We start from the raw sequence: 16,883 nt of genomic DNA, 5'->3' as shown, positions 1-16,883 counted from the left end.
TTTATAGATTTTTTAAAGCATTTTAGAGTCATATGATCAACATAAGAACCCTGAAAACTGGGCTCTTGATAACTCAACACTCTGGGAAACTCGACAAGCCTGACACATTTTTTGGCTTTGAGAAAAGAAACAAAACATGAACACACGTGGTATTTTCGTAAAAATCTAATGTAATTTACAGTAATAATCATGCTTATAGACTATTACAGAGCAGTGAATATATAGCTCTGAAAAGACTGAAATTATATTTAAATAAATCCTAAACTATCATTAGAAGAATAAAACATAAAATATTGCTGTCGCACAGTAATAGCACTTTGATTAATAAGTGAAATAGCTAATTTAAGGTTACTTTGAATAAGGCTCAGGGTTAATTAAATAAAAACAATATCTCAAAGTTAATGATTTAATACAGTTAATAAAGTTAATACAGTATGCCTAATACTTTCAGTCAAAAAATATGTAATTAGCTTGTTTTAATTGGGTCATACACCCTAAAAATATGTAATTAGCTTGTTTTAATTGGGTCATACACCCTAAAAATATTTAAGTATTTGAAAATAACTAATACAGTACTATAGTAGTATAGTAATACAATAATAAACTAGTACTAATATTTGAAAACTGAAAATATAACATTATGCATGTATTTAATTCTCTATTTTATAAAGATTTTTAATATTGCCCTAAATACCATTATTAGGGGTAGAGTGTCTTTAGAAAGGTGCAAATGTCAACTGACAGACTGGATTACTGAATATGAAGTCGTTGATGACTGGTCAGATATCCAATTCATCCAAAACATCTTGGTGGGCATGAAGAATAGCCAAGTTGTTCAATCGCCTCTGTCCCATTGTTGATTGGAGATATGACTTCAGATGTCTAAGGGCACTAAATGACCGTTCTTCTGTTGCTGTCATGATTGAAACTACTTGGAGAAGCTTAATGCACTTCACTACTTAACATTTCTCTAACTGCAGGCTCTTGTGTAATGTACTTTCTTACATCACGCATGTTTTTTAAGACCAGTTGTTTTTATTAGCGATATTGGCTAACATATTCAAGTGTAAGCACAGTCTCTCAATGTCTAGGTGATTTTTGAAAAACTCAGTTGATTTTTCCAAATTTGTTTCACTTCTGTTTACTAAAAGCAAGCACTCTTGTTCAGCTGCAATGACCTGTGTGAGTCCAGCTGAAGCAAACCGCTCAGTAATGCAAGATTGCACCGTTTCACAAACTTCAACGTAAATAGCTTTGTAGTATTTCTTTGGGGTTTTGAAAGTGTGCAGTGAGCTGGCTTCATTGTTTTCATACTTCTTTGGTATACTTCAATTCTGAGGAAGTGAAGGATCATCAACTTGTGAAGGTTTTTCTTTTAAACACAATTCCCAAAAGTGTTCAAAACTATCACACCTTCCATTCAATATAAAAATCAAGCCCTCATATATTTTTTCCAGATCAGCAACCCTTAGATGAGGGCATTGAATTTTTTCATTGACATCCTTTTCACGGTTCATTGCATGGCAATAAATATGTAAAAAGAAATAAGAATCATTGACAGTACAAATACAAAATGACACTTGTTCATGAATCTTTAAACTCAGGTATGTCGTTCTTTCGGAGTTCCAACAATTGAAAAAAATTTCAGTTTACATCTTCATGCCCTCTAATTGCGGGTGCTTGTTGGCATAGAAATTGCACAGTAGTAAAAATTGTCTCAATAGCTAAATGGCCTTTCCTCGTATCACTATCTATCTGTTCATTCAATTGAGAGACCACACTTCGTTTAGTGATAGAATTTAATTTCAGAACACCTTCTTTATGCACAAACGTATTTTTCATGAAGACGGAATTTTTCCAAAGGCTTTTCTCAGTTAGAAAACCGTATGGAAGTAAATGCATCTTCCTTTTTTTTTTTTTTGAAGAAAATTGTAATAGATTTTTAGCATCTGCCTCTTCGCATATGTAAAAAGAAATAAGTCATGAATTGCAAAACCTTTTTTGGTAGGTGCTTCATATTCTAGCCATGTATTTGATCAATCAAGACTTCTGAAATGATCTTCCCTTACTGGATTGTCCAGGTTTTGGCTGTGAATGGTTCTCACCTGAAGACGATGAATCAATTTATGACACAATAATTGTTGGAGGTTGACTTGCAGTATCATCAACTTCCAAGCACACCTTTTTGGTAACAAATTTATCCATTGCAAACTTAATTCACAATACACTAAGAGACTAAAGTAATCAATTATCTTATTTTGAATATTGTGGGATGTCCACTTATACCCTGAACGCCCTAACCAATCTTTAAATGAATAAAATATAGTCATACAAAATAGTCCACTAGATACTAAAGTTGGAACACTAAAAACGTCTACAGCACGCACTGAATGAAACTATTCACACCGAATGACTGTGACAGCAGGGCGGGCTTTATATAACCGCAGCATCTTAATGTCTCAAAGCGTCATGGTGATGCAAGGTGGAGGGTTCCAGGCACTTCTGCTCCAGTCCTTTTGATATCACCATAGCTGCAGTGCTGGCCCACCAGTGCCAGACTTTACCCGAAGGTTCACGCACCGGGACAAATTCTAAGTGTGCCTGCAGCACCGTGACACTATCATGATTCACACCACTCATTTTCAGTTAACCTGCTTACTACCATAATAATTATTTGTTTTAACTCATTACTGAATGTATTTTAAAAGGGAACTGTCATCAAACAAGGAAAATAAAAAAATTCAACACAATTTTGTGATTTTACAAAGCATAATACAACTAATAATTTTCTTACATTATTGTGGGGCTCTGCCCCCCTCAAACGAATTTTTGAGGGGCTTGGGCCCCCCCAGGCCTCTTGGAGTCAGTGCCTGAGATTCTACATAATTTACATTTATATATGTCCTAGTGTCTGACATGCATAAAAGGATCAACAGAATATATATGGAAATAAAAATAAAATAAACGATATAAAGTGGTTCATCTTCAAGCATCTGCCAGTTCAGGTTTTTTAGCATCTCCATGGTTGTTCCCAATGTGTCAAACGAACCTGTAACCATTCATATTGTATACATTCAATAACTGCTGTTAGACCTATGCAGCATGGGTCCAATATACATGATTAATATTCTAGGATGGGTACCAAGAAGTATTTTGTTACCAATCAACTTTGTAGACTGATTGAATTTTCCCAGTATCCTACCAAAGAACCACTGTGTGCTGCTTGCTATACCTATGACTGAGCCAATGTGGTCATTACATTTCATTTCCCAACAAATTTCTACACCCAGGTATTTCAATAAGTTGACTGTTTTCAACTGTGACTCATTAATAATATAGTCATGTGTAAAATTTTATATTTCTATTTATTTAAAGTAAATTGCCAATCTTTGCATCACATTGAAATCTAATCAAGATCTGACTGAGTATTTGTGCAGATTTTATCAGACAGTTATACCTTGCTACATTTCAGGTTTTATAGACTGTCAGTGAGAAAAGTTAAAATTTACTTGTGTACATTATTTAAAAATAATATAACTTAGTGAAAACTGAACCATACTAGAACATAGCAGCTTTTGTACTGGTTCCAGTTCTTGTCTGTTACTGTACTCTGTGTTTCTTTGTAATCTTTTATCTCTTATGTGGTACTGCATAACAACAAATATTTATTTAATTGTTGACACACTTATATATATGATTAATCTGTTGTGTCATTTTTAGAAAGTAATATGGACACTGTTAGGAAGTAATATGGATGGGAATACTTAAGCTATTTCTCTTCATAACTGTGTTATTTTCTGCAGGTGGTGGAAAATGTTGAAAAAGTAATTGCAATTGAATTGCTTGCTGCTTGTCAAGCAATCGAGTTCCTGCGACCTTTGAAGACAACATTACCACTTGAAGAAGTTTACAATGTTGTGAGAAACAGTGTCAGGTACCGTATGAAATAAACTGCTATTAAAACCCCTGAAATCATTATAAACAAAAGTTCTCTCCTAGAAATGGGTTTATTATAAGACAGTTGTGGATGTGAAAAGCTGTATTTACATAAATAACCAAAAGCCAGTTGAATGTGATATTATAAACATTAATACAAACAGCAAGCCTTGATAAACCAGGTGGCACTTCCACATCCTTTTCATAGAATGATGATGATTTTGTGATGGCATACTCAATAGAGAGATTATCAGTGCCATTCCTAAAATATTTACAGATGTATGTGACACAAAATGTACAGTTAATAGCTTAACAAGCTAAAAACATAATTAAAAATCCCAGTTTCCTTTCGACTTTGGAACCACCCATACAAATATGTATTCCCACTCAAAAAGACCAAAATTATATTGTTAATACAGTCTCACTTTAATGTATCTCTTTAAAATGTAGTTCAGAGTAATAGAACGCATGCTAATATAATAAATCACGTTAAACAGAAAATTCATTTTAGAAACATGTAGAAAATTTTTAGACATAAAGGGTAGAAGGACATATCGTTCCCACTATTAGTGACAAAAACATATCAAGTGGAACACCAGGTTATTCATACATGTCCATCTTAATCACATATAACACTTAATTCCCAGTGACTGGTTTTGGCTTACTGCCATCAGATCTGTTACAAAACAGAAAACTCATTAATGTTATGATAGTAAGTTCAAGTGGCTAAAGGACAAATGTACAGAAAAACTAAGAATATATGAAAAAGAAAACATGTCTGACAGCCATATATACCATTAAAAGTATTCTGATAAAAATATCAGTATCAAATAATCTGTAAATGCAGGTATATAACATGATCTATTAATGGCCTGAAGGCATCCTATACATTGCATACATATACAAGCTATAGCCAGTAAAGGGATCAAGTGCTCATGTACATAAGTAATAAGTATCATAGATTCAATAGCTCTAGACATAATATTCAGAGTCATTAATTAAAATGGTTTTACATACCTAAAGTGTGTGCCGAGCAATGAAACATAAAGTAAAATACAATATGTAGAAATGAAATCCATCAGTAAAATCAGAGTAAAATATGTCTAAAGTGGTATACAATCTACTAATAGAATATCTTTTAACATGATGAAGTTAATTAAACATAAAATTCTGTTAAAGGTGAATAAATAAAAGCACTGCATGGTGACATCTCTGTGGAATGTTTTGTTTCCCATGGTGATGCTCTTCGTAGGATCCCACTGTTTGCACAGCTTGTGGCCAGTGTACGTGGCCACTTGTCAAGTCAATGAAACTGGTGATGCTGTTAATGCTAGTAAGTTCCTGAACACATTGAAATAGGCATTCATGAGAGACTCACTCATTTCATTAACCAATAACTCTGGTTCCATTTTCTATGTACATAGATCTCCATTTCCTTCAATAGATTCAATAACTGTCCTTTCAGTTTCCTATTCAACACATCTGAATTTTCTTGCATATTTCCTACCACGTGTATTTCCTGATCCAAATGCATACCAAACACACTCATATTGTGGCTACATATGTGTTTTCTGAAGTGAGTCTTAAAATTCCTCCCCTTCTGACCAATACAAATATTTCACAGTCCTGACAGTTGATCTTTAGATGCTGGCTTCAAAATATTTATTACAGTTATTGTCGTTAACTTAGTGGTGTAGCCTAGGGCCAATTGTACCTTTTGTCCAAAATCCAATTTTAACTGCAGTTTTTCTAAAAGTTTGCACAAAAATATGAGAAAGTGCATCTTTTTGTGAGATAGCAACAAATCTTTTGTCATCTAGAATTACTGTCTTCTTCTTGTCACTTATTTTTAACTGTGGTTTGTCATATAAGTGGGTTACATCATGTTCCCTACATACATTTGTATATCCAGTTGCCCTGGCTACTTATAATTTTGGTCATGTGACAGTCTTAACGTCTTAGTAGTCATGGCTGTAAACCATGCCCATTTATACTTTTTGTGGTGACAGGATTTTGCATTTATGATCATGTGTATAACTGTCAGCATCCTAAATTTAATTCTGTGTCTTCCATCTTTTTTTAATTAACTTGAGATCACAAAGTCCCTCTTCCTCAAGTTCCATTGTAAATTTAAATTTTTCGTGCCTCACACTCATTCTGTGTGCTACCTCATGGATTTCTTTTTTGTCACAGTAGTATGATGCTGTCCATATACTACCTGTAACACATGTATATGTCAGTATTTTCTTCAAAAACTTATTTTTTTGTTTGTTTACAAAAATTTCAGCTAAAGTGTCAGCCAGATTGTTGCTCATCATGAGTCTATCCTTTTGATAAAAAATCTTATCATCAAATTTAAAATAGCACAATTAAATCATGATGAAAGTTCTAAAATTTCCATGAGTTCCATTATTTCTGCCTGACTAATTTCATTATGCATTAACAAGCTTCTTCAAATAATTTCCAATGTTTCATTTACTGGGTGTTAGTGTATAGATTAACAATATGCAAGGAAGCCAACGTTGTTCCATTTGTAAACAGTATCTCTTTAATATCCCTAAAAAATTCATAATTGTTTTAACATTGTATGTTCTGTTGTAAGTATACACTGCTCTATCTTTTATTGCATTCTCTGTTAACTTTGAGATTGGGACGTGACACGATTTTTACTGTTAGTGTTATCATTTTTAATTTTCATTTCCATTTACATCAGGAAGCAATAAGCTGTATGGTGTAAAAAGTGACAAATGCCTCTAATCAACAAAATGTGTGAAGTCCTCCACATGAGTACTAAATGAAATCCATTTAATTTTGGCCACACAATACATCACACAAATCTAAAGTTCTTCATCTCAATTAAATACCTAGGAACTAGAACAATTACAAGCAACTGCTCACATAGATAACATTGTGGAGAAGACAAATCAAAGACTATATTTCATTGGCAGAATGCCTAGGAGATGAAACTGGTCTACAAAAGAGACTGCCTAACCTACAATTGTTTGTCCTCTGCTAGAATATTACTGTGGTGTATGGTATCCTTACCAGATAGTGTTGACAGAGGACATTGAAAAAGTTCAAAGAAGGGCAGTGCATTTTGTTTTATCATGAAATAAGAGGAGAGAGTGTCACAGATATGATGAGTGAGTTGGGGTGGAAATCCTTAGAACATAGGTGTTTTGCACTGCAGTGAATTCTTTTAACAAAATTTCAATCACCAGTTTTCATCTCTGAATGTGAAAATATTTTACTGTTGCCAAACTGCATAGGGAGAAAGATCAACAGAAAAAAGTAAGAAAAATCAGAGCTTTGCAGAAAGATGTAAGTGTTCGTTTTCCCCTCACACTGTTAGGGAGTGGAACAGTAGAGAAATAGTCTGAAGGTGCACAAGATGTGGTACTAGGAGAACAAAACTGTTAGGCATGATGAGTAATTTAGAGAGCTTCACTTCAATTGTACTAATTATTTACTCAAACCCCAACAAAAACTCCTCCCGAACAGGCCATGAAGGCCCAACGGTACCAACTGGCCACCATTTCATCCTCAGCCCACAGGCGTTACTGGATGCGGATATGGAGGGGTATGTGGTCAGCACACCGCTCTCCTGGCCGTATGTCAGTTATCAAGACCGGAGCCACTACTTCTCAATCAAGTAGCTCTTCAGTTTGCCTCACAAAGTCTGACTGCCTGCTGCTTGCCAACAGTGCTCGGCAGACCGGATGGTCACCCACCCAAGTGCTAGCCCAACCCGACAGTGCTTAACTTCAGTGATGTGACGGGAACCGGTGTTACCACTGTGGCAAGGCAATTGGCCCAAACCTTGACTATTTTGGGATTTTAAAATCCCATCTTCATGTGTATGAAACTAACATACAAAGGAGAGGAGAGAATAACTACTATGTGTAAAAACCAAAAGGGCAGACTGTTGAAACCAAGTGATTTACTTATTATATTTCATAACACATAACCTGTGGTCAGGCCAGTCAGTGCAAGAGCTCCAATCACTGCATTTTGACAGAACTAGAGAAAAGGAGAGGGAGAGGGACAATAATCAAAGTGAATTAAAATGTAGTGTTCAGGTGGATGGGATGAAGTAAACAGAAGCCAAGAACAAATAAAATACTCACATTCAAGTCACATATTGTCACATACTTGAGAGTTATTTAGCCTATCAACATACCACAGCTCATTCATATTTTATTATGTTCTTAAATGAAATATCGCAAGCACTTGGACCAGTCAGTCCAGATTTTCCTTATCTTCAATGATAACTTCAGTTTATTGCTTGTGCACTGTTGGCACCTGAGCCGCACCATGCTTCCAGACCTCCAGTGTGGCCCTGCACTCAGTATTAGTTGCTGCTCCTACCACGCAGCTGCCCAGCAACGGACAGTGTGATTTCTGTGTTTGTTCTCAGCTTCTGTTTTCTTTATCCCACTTGCCTGGGCCTGCCCCCCCCCCCCCCCTTTTCCTAGTTCTGACAGCATACAGTGATTGAAAATCTTGCACTGACTGGCACAATCACATGTTGTGTGTTACCAAATACAATAAGTAAGTCACTTTGTTTTGCCAGTGTGCTCATTTGGTTTTTACACATATGTTGCATTATATTTCTTTCCTCCTATCCTTTGCATGTTACAGTTTCATCCACATGAAGATGGGTTTTAAAATCTCAAAATGAGTCATGGTAGGAATAAATAATTAGTACAATTGATTGCAGATGTAGATGTAAATGATAAAAAAACTACTGTTTTTGATGTTTTATGGGAGCTAGATGAGTTGGAAAGACAATAGGTTGTTGAGAATTTCAGAGGGAACCAGTGGGCAACGACTGACTGTAACAGGGTAAAGGAATGCAGTAGAAGATGAAAGGGTAGCTGTGAGAGATGAAATAGTGAAGACAACAGAGGATCAAATAGGTAAAAAGACTAGGCCCAGTACAAATCCTTGGATACCACAGGAGATATTGAATTTAAATGGTGTAAGGGGAACATAAAAAAATGCAGCAAATGAAAGAGTTAAAAGTGAAGACAGGTGTCTAAAAAATGATGTTCACAGAAAGTGTAAAAATGGCTAGGTAGGATGACAAGAGAGCAAATGTAAAGCTATAGAAGCATGTATAATTAGGGGAAAGATAAATATCACCTACAAGAAAATTAAACAAATCTTTGGAGAAAAGAGAAGCAGCTGTACAAATATCGAGAGCTTGAACAGAAAACCAGTTCTGAGCCGAGAAGGGAAAGTTGAAAGGTCGAAGAAATATACAGAGGGACTATACAAGGGAAATGACTTACAAGGTAACATTATAGAAAGGGAAGAGGGAATAGATGAAGATGAGGATGAGATGGGAGATATGGTACTGTTATAAGAATTTGATGAAGCACTGAAAGATCTAATTTGAAACAAGATCCCTGGAGTGGAAGACATTCCCTCAGAGCTATTGATATCTTTGGGAGAGCCAGCCATCACAATACTATTCCACCTGGTGTACAAGATGTATGAGACAGGAGAAATACCCTCAGACTTCAAAAAGAATGCAATAATTCCAGTTCCAAAGAAAGCAGGTGCTGACAGGTGTGATTATTACTGAAGTATCAGTTTAATAAGTCGCGGTTGCAAAACACTGACACAAATTATTTACAGAAGAATAGAAAAACTGGTTGAAACCAACCTCGGGGAAGATAAGTTTTGGTTCCAGTGAAATGTGGGAAGATGTGAGGCAGTATGAACTGTATGACTTGTCTTAGAAGATACTTTAAGGACATATAAGTATATGTTTATAGCATTTGTAAAACTAGATGAATCTTTAAACAATGCTGACTAGAATACACTTTTTCAATTTCTGAACACGGCAGGAGGAACCCAAAGAAAAATTTGAAGGAGGAATTAAAGGTCAAGGAGAAGAAATAGAAACTTTGAGGTTCACCAGTGATGTAATTCTGTCAGGGACAGCAAAGGACTTGGAAGAGCAGTTGAATGGAATGGACAGTGTCTTGAAAGAAGAGCATAAAGTGAACATTAACAAGCAAAACAAGGATAATGGAATGTAGTAAAATCATGTGATGGTGAGAGAACTAGTTTAGGAAATAAGACACTAAAAGTAGTAGGTGAGCTTTGCTATCTGGGCAGTAAAAAAAGCATTCTGAAGACAAGATGAGAAGATAACATAACTAATCAGGGGGTACTGGACAGAACTGAGGAGGGAAGAAAATTGTGGCACAGTTTGACAAACGACTGGTAAATGGGACACACTCCGAGACATGAAGAAATCATAAAATTTAGTATTGGAGGGAAGTGTGGGTGGGGGGGAGGGCAGAGGGGGGGGGGGGGGGTACGTAAATATTTTTAGGGTGAGACAATGAGATGGATACAGTAGGCAGGTTCAAATTGATGCAGACTGCAGTAGTACTTCAGAGATAAAGAAGTCTCCACAGAATAGCGTGGGATGGAGAGCTGCATTAAATTGGTCTTCAGACAGAAGACCACAACAGCAACATGAAAAACATGAACCACAACCACACAGCCGTGTCCTTTCGTTCTAATTTTTAAAGTTTAGCTACATCACAAGCAACTTTTAATTCCACAGTAGCATTCTTATTTATGCTTGGGTTCAACTTTGAGTTATTGTAAAGACCCTTAGAAGATCCATTTCATTGTCCTTGATCTTTATGCACCTAAGACTGACTATCCTGTTTGAAAATTATAGTTTAACTATGTGCTTTTGGTACTCTTTTATTACACTGGTGAAAAAGTCTATTGTAAATTAAAAATTATGAATCCTTCTGCTCGAGTGCTTCAATTAACTGAGAAGGCACTGAAAGACAGAGAGCAGTATATACTTATAAAACAATATACAACGTCAAACAAGTTACAAGTTTGTGAGGGTTATTAAAGATGTACCAATTCCAGCTGGAGAAATGTTAGCTGCCTTACATAGTGCTGATTTACACACTCACATCCCAGCAAGTGAAACATCGGAGATTATAAGTAGAAACTTGTTAACACACATGAAGATTAGTCAAGGGAAATAAGGAGCTCATGGGAATTTTAGAGCTTGTATTGTCATTTAAATATCCTAATTTAAATTTAATGATAAGATTTTTTACCAAAAGGATAGACTCATGACAGTCAACAATCTGGCAGATACTTAAGGTGAAATTTTTGGAAACATGCAGAAACATAAGTTTTTTGATGAAAATCCTGGTGTATGCGAAAAGCATGTATTACAGAGACAGTGTATGGATAACAACATACTACTGCATAAAGGTGACAAATAATAAATCCATGAAGTAGCACAAAGAATGAGTGTGATGCATGAAAAAATTAAGTTACCAATGGAATTGGAGAAAGACGGAAGTATAAGCTTTTCGGATCTCAAGTTAATTAAACGAGATGGAAGACACAAAATTAATATATTTTTTTTTTTTATGAAGCTGACCGCTACTGACTTGATCATAACTGTGAAGTCCTGTCATCCTAAACAGTTTAAAAGGCCACATTTTACAGCCATGATTAACAGGATGTTAAATCTGCCACACGACCAAAATGATGAAGTGAAAGATCTGAACATTAATAAACAAGTAGCCAGGAGAAATACATATAGGGACAGTGATGTAACCAACATGTATAACAAACTAAAGTCAAAAATACATGACAAGAAGGCAGTAGTTCGAGATGACAAAAGGTTTCTTGCCCTGTCACTCAATGGTGCACTCTCTTGTAGATTTATGCAAACTTTCAGAAAAACTGACATTAAAGTTGAATTTTTGACAGAAGGTACAATTGGCCCTTAGGCTACACTACTAAGTGGACAGCAACAACAGTAATAAATATTTTGAAACCAGAACCTACAGGATCAACTGTCAGGAGTGTGAAATATTTATATTTGTCAGAAGCGGAGGAATTTTGAGACTCACTTCAAAAAACACATATGCAAACACAATGGCGTGTGTTTGGTATGCATTTGGGTAAGGAAATACACCTAGCAAGAAATATGCAAGATTACTGAAGTGTTGCATAGGACACTGAAAGGACAATTATTGAATCTATTGAAAGAAAAGGAGATCCATGTACATATAAAATGGAACCAGAGTTATTGGTTAATGAAGTGAGTGAGTCTGTCATCAATGGCTATTTCAATATATTCAGGAACTTACTAGCATTAACAGCATCACCAGTTTTATCGACTTGACATGTGGCCATGTCCACTGGCCACAAGTGGTGAAAACAGTGGGATTCTGCTGCAAGTACCACTGTAGGAAAGCAAAACATTCCACAGAGATGTCACCATGTGTTGCCAGATAGACAGTCCTCTGAATAGGCTATCAGCCATCAAGATATTTAATTAAATAATTATTGTTTTATTTATTTGCCTTTCACAGAATTTTGTGTTTCGTTAACTGTATCATGCTAAAATATTTTCTGTTAGTAGATTGTATACCACTTTAGACATATTTTACTTGGATTTTAAGTATGGATTTTATTTCTGCATATTGTATTCTACAGTCTGTATAATTGTTAGACACACATTTTAGCTATGAGAAAACATTTTAATTAATGAAACAATGGAAAATCCAGGAAGGTGTAATGACAATATTATATAAGGATAAATTACTACTCACGATATAGCAAATATGTCTAGTCTCAGATAGGCTCAACAAAAAAACTGTTACACAAGTATTCTTCCGAATTAGACAACATACACACTCATGCAAACACAACTCACACATACATAACCACTGTCTCTGGCTTCCATGGCCAGGTCTGGAATCAGCAGCCAGAGACAGTTTTGTGTGTGTGTGTGTGTGTGTGTGTGTGTGTGTGTGTGTGTGTGTGTGTGTGCTGCATATAGGATGCCATCAGGTCTTGTTATGTACCTGCATGTACAGATTATTTCACATTGATACTTGTGTCATAAGACTGTTAATGGCATACATGGCTGCCAGCCATGTTACTTTTTTCATGTATTCTTAGTCTTTCTACATATTTGGTCTTCAGCCAATTAAACTTACAAGTATTATGTTAATGAGTTTTCTATTTTGTAACAGATTTTATTAAGGCAGTAAGCAATAACCAGTCATTATGAATTATATGTTACATTTGATCGACACAGACATTTATGAATAAAGTGCCAAACATGATCACGGGCCCATTTAGACATTGTGTCTTCAATTGAGAAAACAATATGTCTAGCTTGTAAAACTACAATTTCCCTCTTCATCAAGGAAAGAAGAACTGGTTATTGGAGTTTATAAAAACTGGGTTGGAGATGTAAGTCTCTCAGACCATACGTTATGAAGGAGAGAGGAGGAGGTCAAATATAGTACATTAGTAAGCACTGTCCAGCTTCAATTAAGAAATGATACAAGGATCAGAGTGAGAAGTAAAGCTGGAACAGAAGGGGAAAGAAACAATGAAATATGGAAAGTATGATGCAATTAAGGGAAACAAAGAAAAGGGAAAAGAGTGAGAAGAAAAAAAGAGGAGAAGCGAAAGAATAAATGAGTACATAATAATACCCTGACAATCACCATATGGGTGAAAGGTGGGTGGGTGGGTGGGTGGGGGGGGGGGTAGAGGGGGGCTGTAGAAGAGAAGGGATTTTACTAATGGAGCTTAAGTCTGAAGTGGTGGCAGGATGAGAGGGTGTGTTACACAACAAGCTCCCATTTCTTGAATTCTAGGAAACTAGTACTGGGTGGGAGGATCCAAATGGTAAATGTAGTGTAGCAGACACTCAGGTCTGCCAAACCATCTTGTGGAGTATGCTCAGCTACTGGAAACATTTCTTTTGTGTCTGTTCATGTGCCTGCCCAGTATATTGGGGTCATTCCTATATAAAAAGCTGTGAAGTGAAAACATGTCATCAAGTAAAATATATTTCATATATAGTTCTGTCTTTAATGTTGTATCATTTTTCATTGGTGGAGCTGGAGTGAGCACAGGAGACAGGTTTTACAGCTAGAATGATTGCAGGTGTAGGAACCTCAGGGTAGGGATGGTTGTTTAGAATTTATACAGTTCCACAGGAATGTTACACAGATTGAGAGGGTTGTGGATGATAACAGCGAATGGTGTGTGGCGTGTGTCACAGAGAGATGATCTCATTTCAGGGCTGGATTGAGAGAGTCATAGCCCTGCTAAAGTAATATACTGAAGTATTCAAGACCTGAGTGTTACTGTGTGATAAGGGGTGCTTCTGATGTTTTTTGAAGTGGAAACTATGTTGGTGAGAGGTATGGAAGAGGAAACTACATGGGAGATTTGATTGTAGATACGGTCAGTGTTGCAGTTATGAGAAAGGAAAGCCAGGGAAATTTTATTAATATAGATACTAATGAATTTGGTTTTAGAAAAAGATATATTTACCATGGATATTGACTGTGGTTTGAATATGAGCTTCAGTGAGTAGTTCAGCATACAGAAAGATTTGAAGAAGGCCCAGATCAATTTAAGTTGGTAAAATGAGTTGAGTTGTTGCATAAAGTGGGAGAATTCTTTTCCACATTGAGTGCATATCATAATGTTACTGTCAGTGACTATATACGAAGCCGAAGGGCACAACTTCTGGCTCTGAAAGGTGAAACTGTTATGGGTAAGGACGAAGTTGTTTAGTGTGATAACTGATAAGAATTTTTGGAGGCTTTCATGTGAGCACTGGGAAATACAGTGTTCACAAGCTGAAATGCCTGGGGTGGAATGAATTTGTATAAGAATGTTTAAGGCAGGAGAAGTGTGAGAACTGATTTGAGATACTCCAGGAAGTGATTAGTATTTTCTTTTTGTAGGATGTGAGGCTCTATGTGACAGATTGGATGTGCCATTCAACCGGGACAGAGATCTACATCTACATGGATACTCTGCGAATCACATTTACGTGCCTGGCAGAGGGTTCATCGAACCACCTTCACAATTCTCTATTATTCCAATCTCATATAGTGCGCGGAAAGAATGAACACCTATATCTTTCCATACGAGCTCTGATTTCCCTTATTTTATCATGGTAATCATTCCACCCTATGTAGGTTGGTGTCAACAAAATATTTTTGCATTTGGAGGAGAAAGTTCGTGGTTGGAATTTCATGAGAAGATTCCGTCACAACGAAAAACGCCTTTCTTTTAATGATTTCCAGCCCAAATCCTGTATCATTTCTGTGACTATCTCTCCCATATTTTGCAATAATACAAAACGTGCTACCTTTCTTTGAACTTTTTCGATGTACTCCATCAGTCCTAACTGGTAAGGATCCCACACCGCGCAGCAGTATTCTAAAAGATGACGGACAAGAATAGTGTAGGCGGTTCCATACTAGGTCTGTTACATTTTCTAAGTGTCCTGCCAATAAAACGAAGTCTTTGGTTAGCCTTCTTTCCAATTTAAGTTGTTTGTAATTGTAATACCTAGGTATTTAGGTGAATTTACAGCTTTCACATTAGACTGATTTATCATGTAACCAAAGTTTAACGAGTTCCTTTTAGTACTCATGTGGATGATCTCACACTTTTCATTATTTAGGGTCAACTGCCAATTTTTGCACCATTCAGATATTTTTCTAAATCGTTTTGCAGTTTGTTTTGATCTTCTGATGACTTTATTAGTCAATACACAACAGCGTCACCTGCAAACAACTGAAGATGGCTGCTCAGATTGTCTCCCAAATCATGTATATAGATAAGGAACAACAAAGGGCCTAGAACACGACCTTGGGGAATGCCTGAAATCACTTCTGTTTTACTCAATGACTTTCTGTCAATTACTATGAACTGTGACCTCTCTGACAGGAAATCGCAAATCCAGTCACATAACTGAGATGATATTCCATAAGCACGCAATTTTACTATGAGCTGCTTGTGTGGCATAGTGTCAAAAGCCTTCCGGAAATCCAGGAATATGGAATCGATCTGAAATCCCTTGCCAATAGCACTCAGCACTTCGTTTGAATAAAGAGCTACCGTAGTTGTGTTTCACAGGAATGATGTTTTCTAAACACATGTTCACTGTGTGTCAACATATCATTTCCTTCGAGGTAATTCATTATGTTAGAACACAATACATGTCCTAAAATTTGGCTGCATATCAACATTAACGATGTGGGTCTGTAATTTAGTGGATTACTCCTACTACCTTTCTTGAATATTGGTGTGACCTGTGCAACTTTCCAGTCTTTGGGCACGGATCTTTTGTTGAGCGAATGGTTGTATATGATTGTTAAGTATGAAGCTAATGCATCAGCATACTCCGAAAGGAACCTAATTGGTATACAGTCTGGATCAGAAGACTTGCTTTTATTAAGTGCTTTGAGTTGCTTCACTACTCCGAGGATATTTACTTCTGCATTACTCATGTTGGCAGCTGTTCTTGATTTGAACTCTGGAATATTTACTTCGTCTTCTTTTGTGAAGGCATTTTGGAAGGCTGTGTTTAGTAAATCTGCTTTGGCAGCACTGTCTTCGATAGTAACTCCATTGTTATCGTGCAGAGAAGGCATTGATTGTTTCTTGCCGCTAACGTACTTCACATACGACCAGAATCTCTTTGGATTTTCTGCCAGGTTTCGAGACAAAGTTTTGTTGTGGAAACTGTTATAGGCATCTCACATTGAACTCTGAGCTAAGTTTTGAGCTTCTGTAAAGGATTGCCAATCTTGGGGATTTTGCGTCTGTTTAAATTTGGCATGTTTGTTTCCTTGTTTCTGCAACAGTGTTCTGACCCATTTTGTGTACCAAGGAGGATCAGCTCCGTCATTTGTTAGTTTATTTGGTATAAACCTCTCAATTGCTGCCAATACTATTTCTTTGAATTTAAGCCACATCTGGTCTACACTTATATTATTAATTTGGAATGAGTAGAGATTGTCTCTCAGGAAGGCATGAAGTGAATTCTTATCTGCTTTTTTGAATAGGCATATTTTTTGCTTATTTTTTAAGGATTTGGAGATTACAATATT

The 16,883-nt window shown here is 36.3% G+C and overlaps 1 protein-coding gene across 1 annotated transcript in view; it reads left to right on the top strand.

The window, feature by feature from the left end:
- The window catches only part of LOC124555556 (histidine ammonia-lyase-like), a 244,837-nt gene that overhangs the window by 223,456 nt on the left and 4,498 nt on the right, over positions 1-16,883 (top strand). Inside the window, exon 15 of the mRNA XM_047129513.1 lies at positions 3,804-3,934. Within this exon, the coding sequence (XP_046985469.1) occupies positions 3,804-3,934 (131 nt within the window). The remainder of the gene's footprint in view (positions 1-3,803; positions 3,935-16,883) is intronic.

Source organism: Schistocerca americana, chromosome X (assembly GCF_021461395.2).
Source record: "Schistocerca americana isolate TAMUIC-IGC-003095 chromosome X, iqSchAmer2.1, whole genome shotgun sequence".
Taxonomy (NCBI): domain Eukaryota; kingdom Metazoa; phylum Arthropoda; class Insecta; order Orthoptera; family Acrididae; genus Schistocerca; species Schistocerca americana.
The sequence above is the reverse complement of the archived record's forward strand: the minus strand, read 5'-3'. Positions and strand labels throughout refer to the sequence as shown.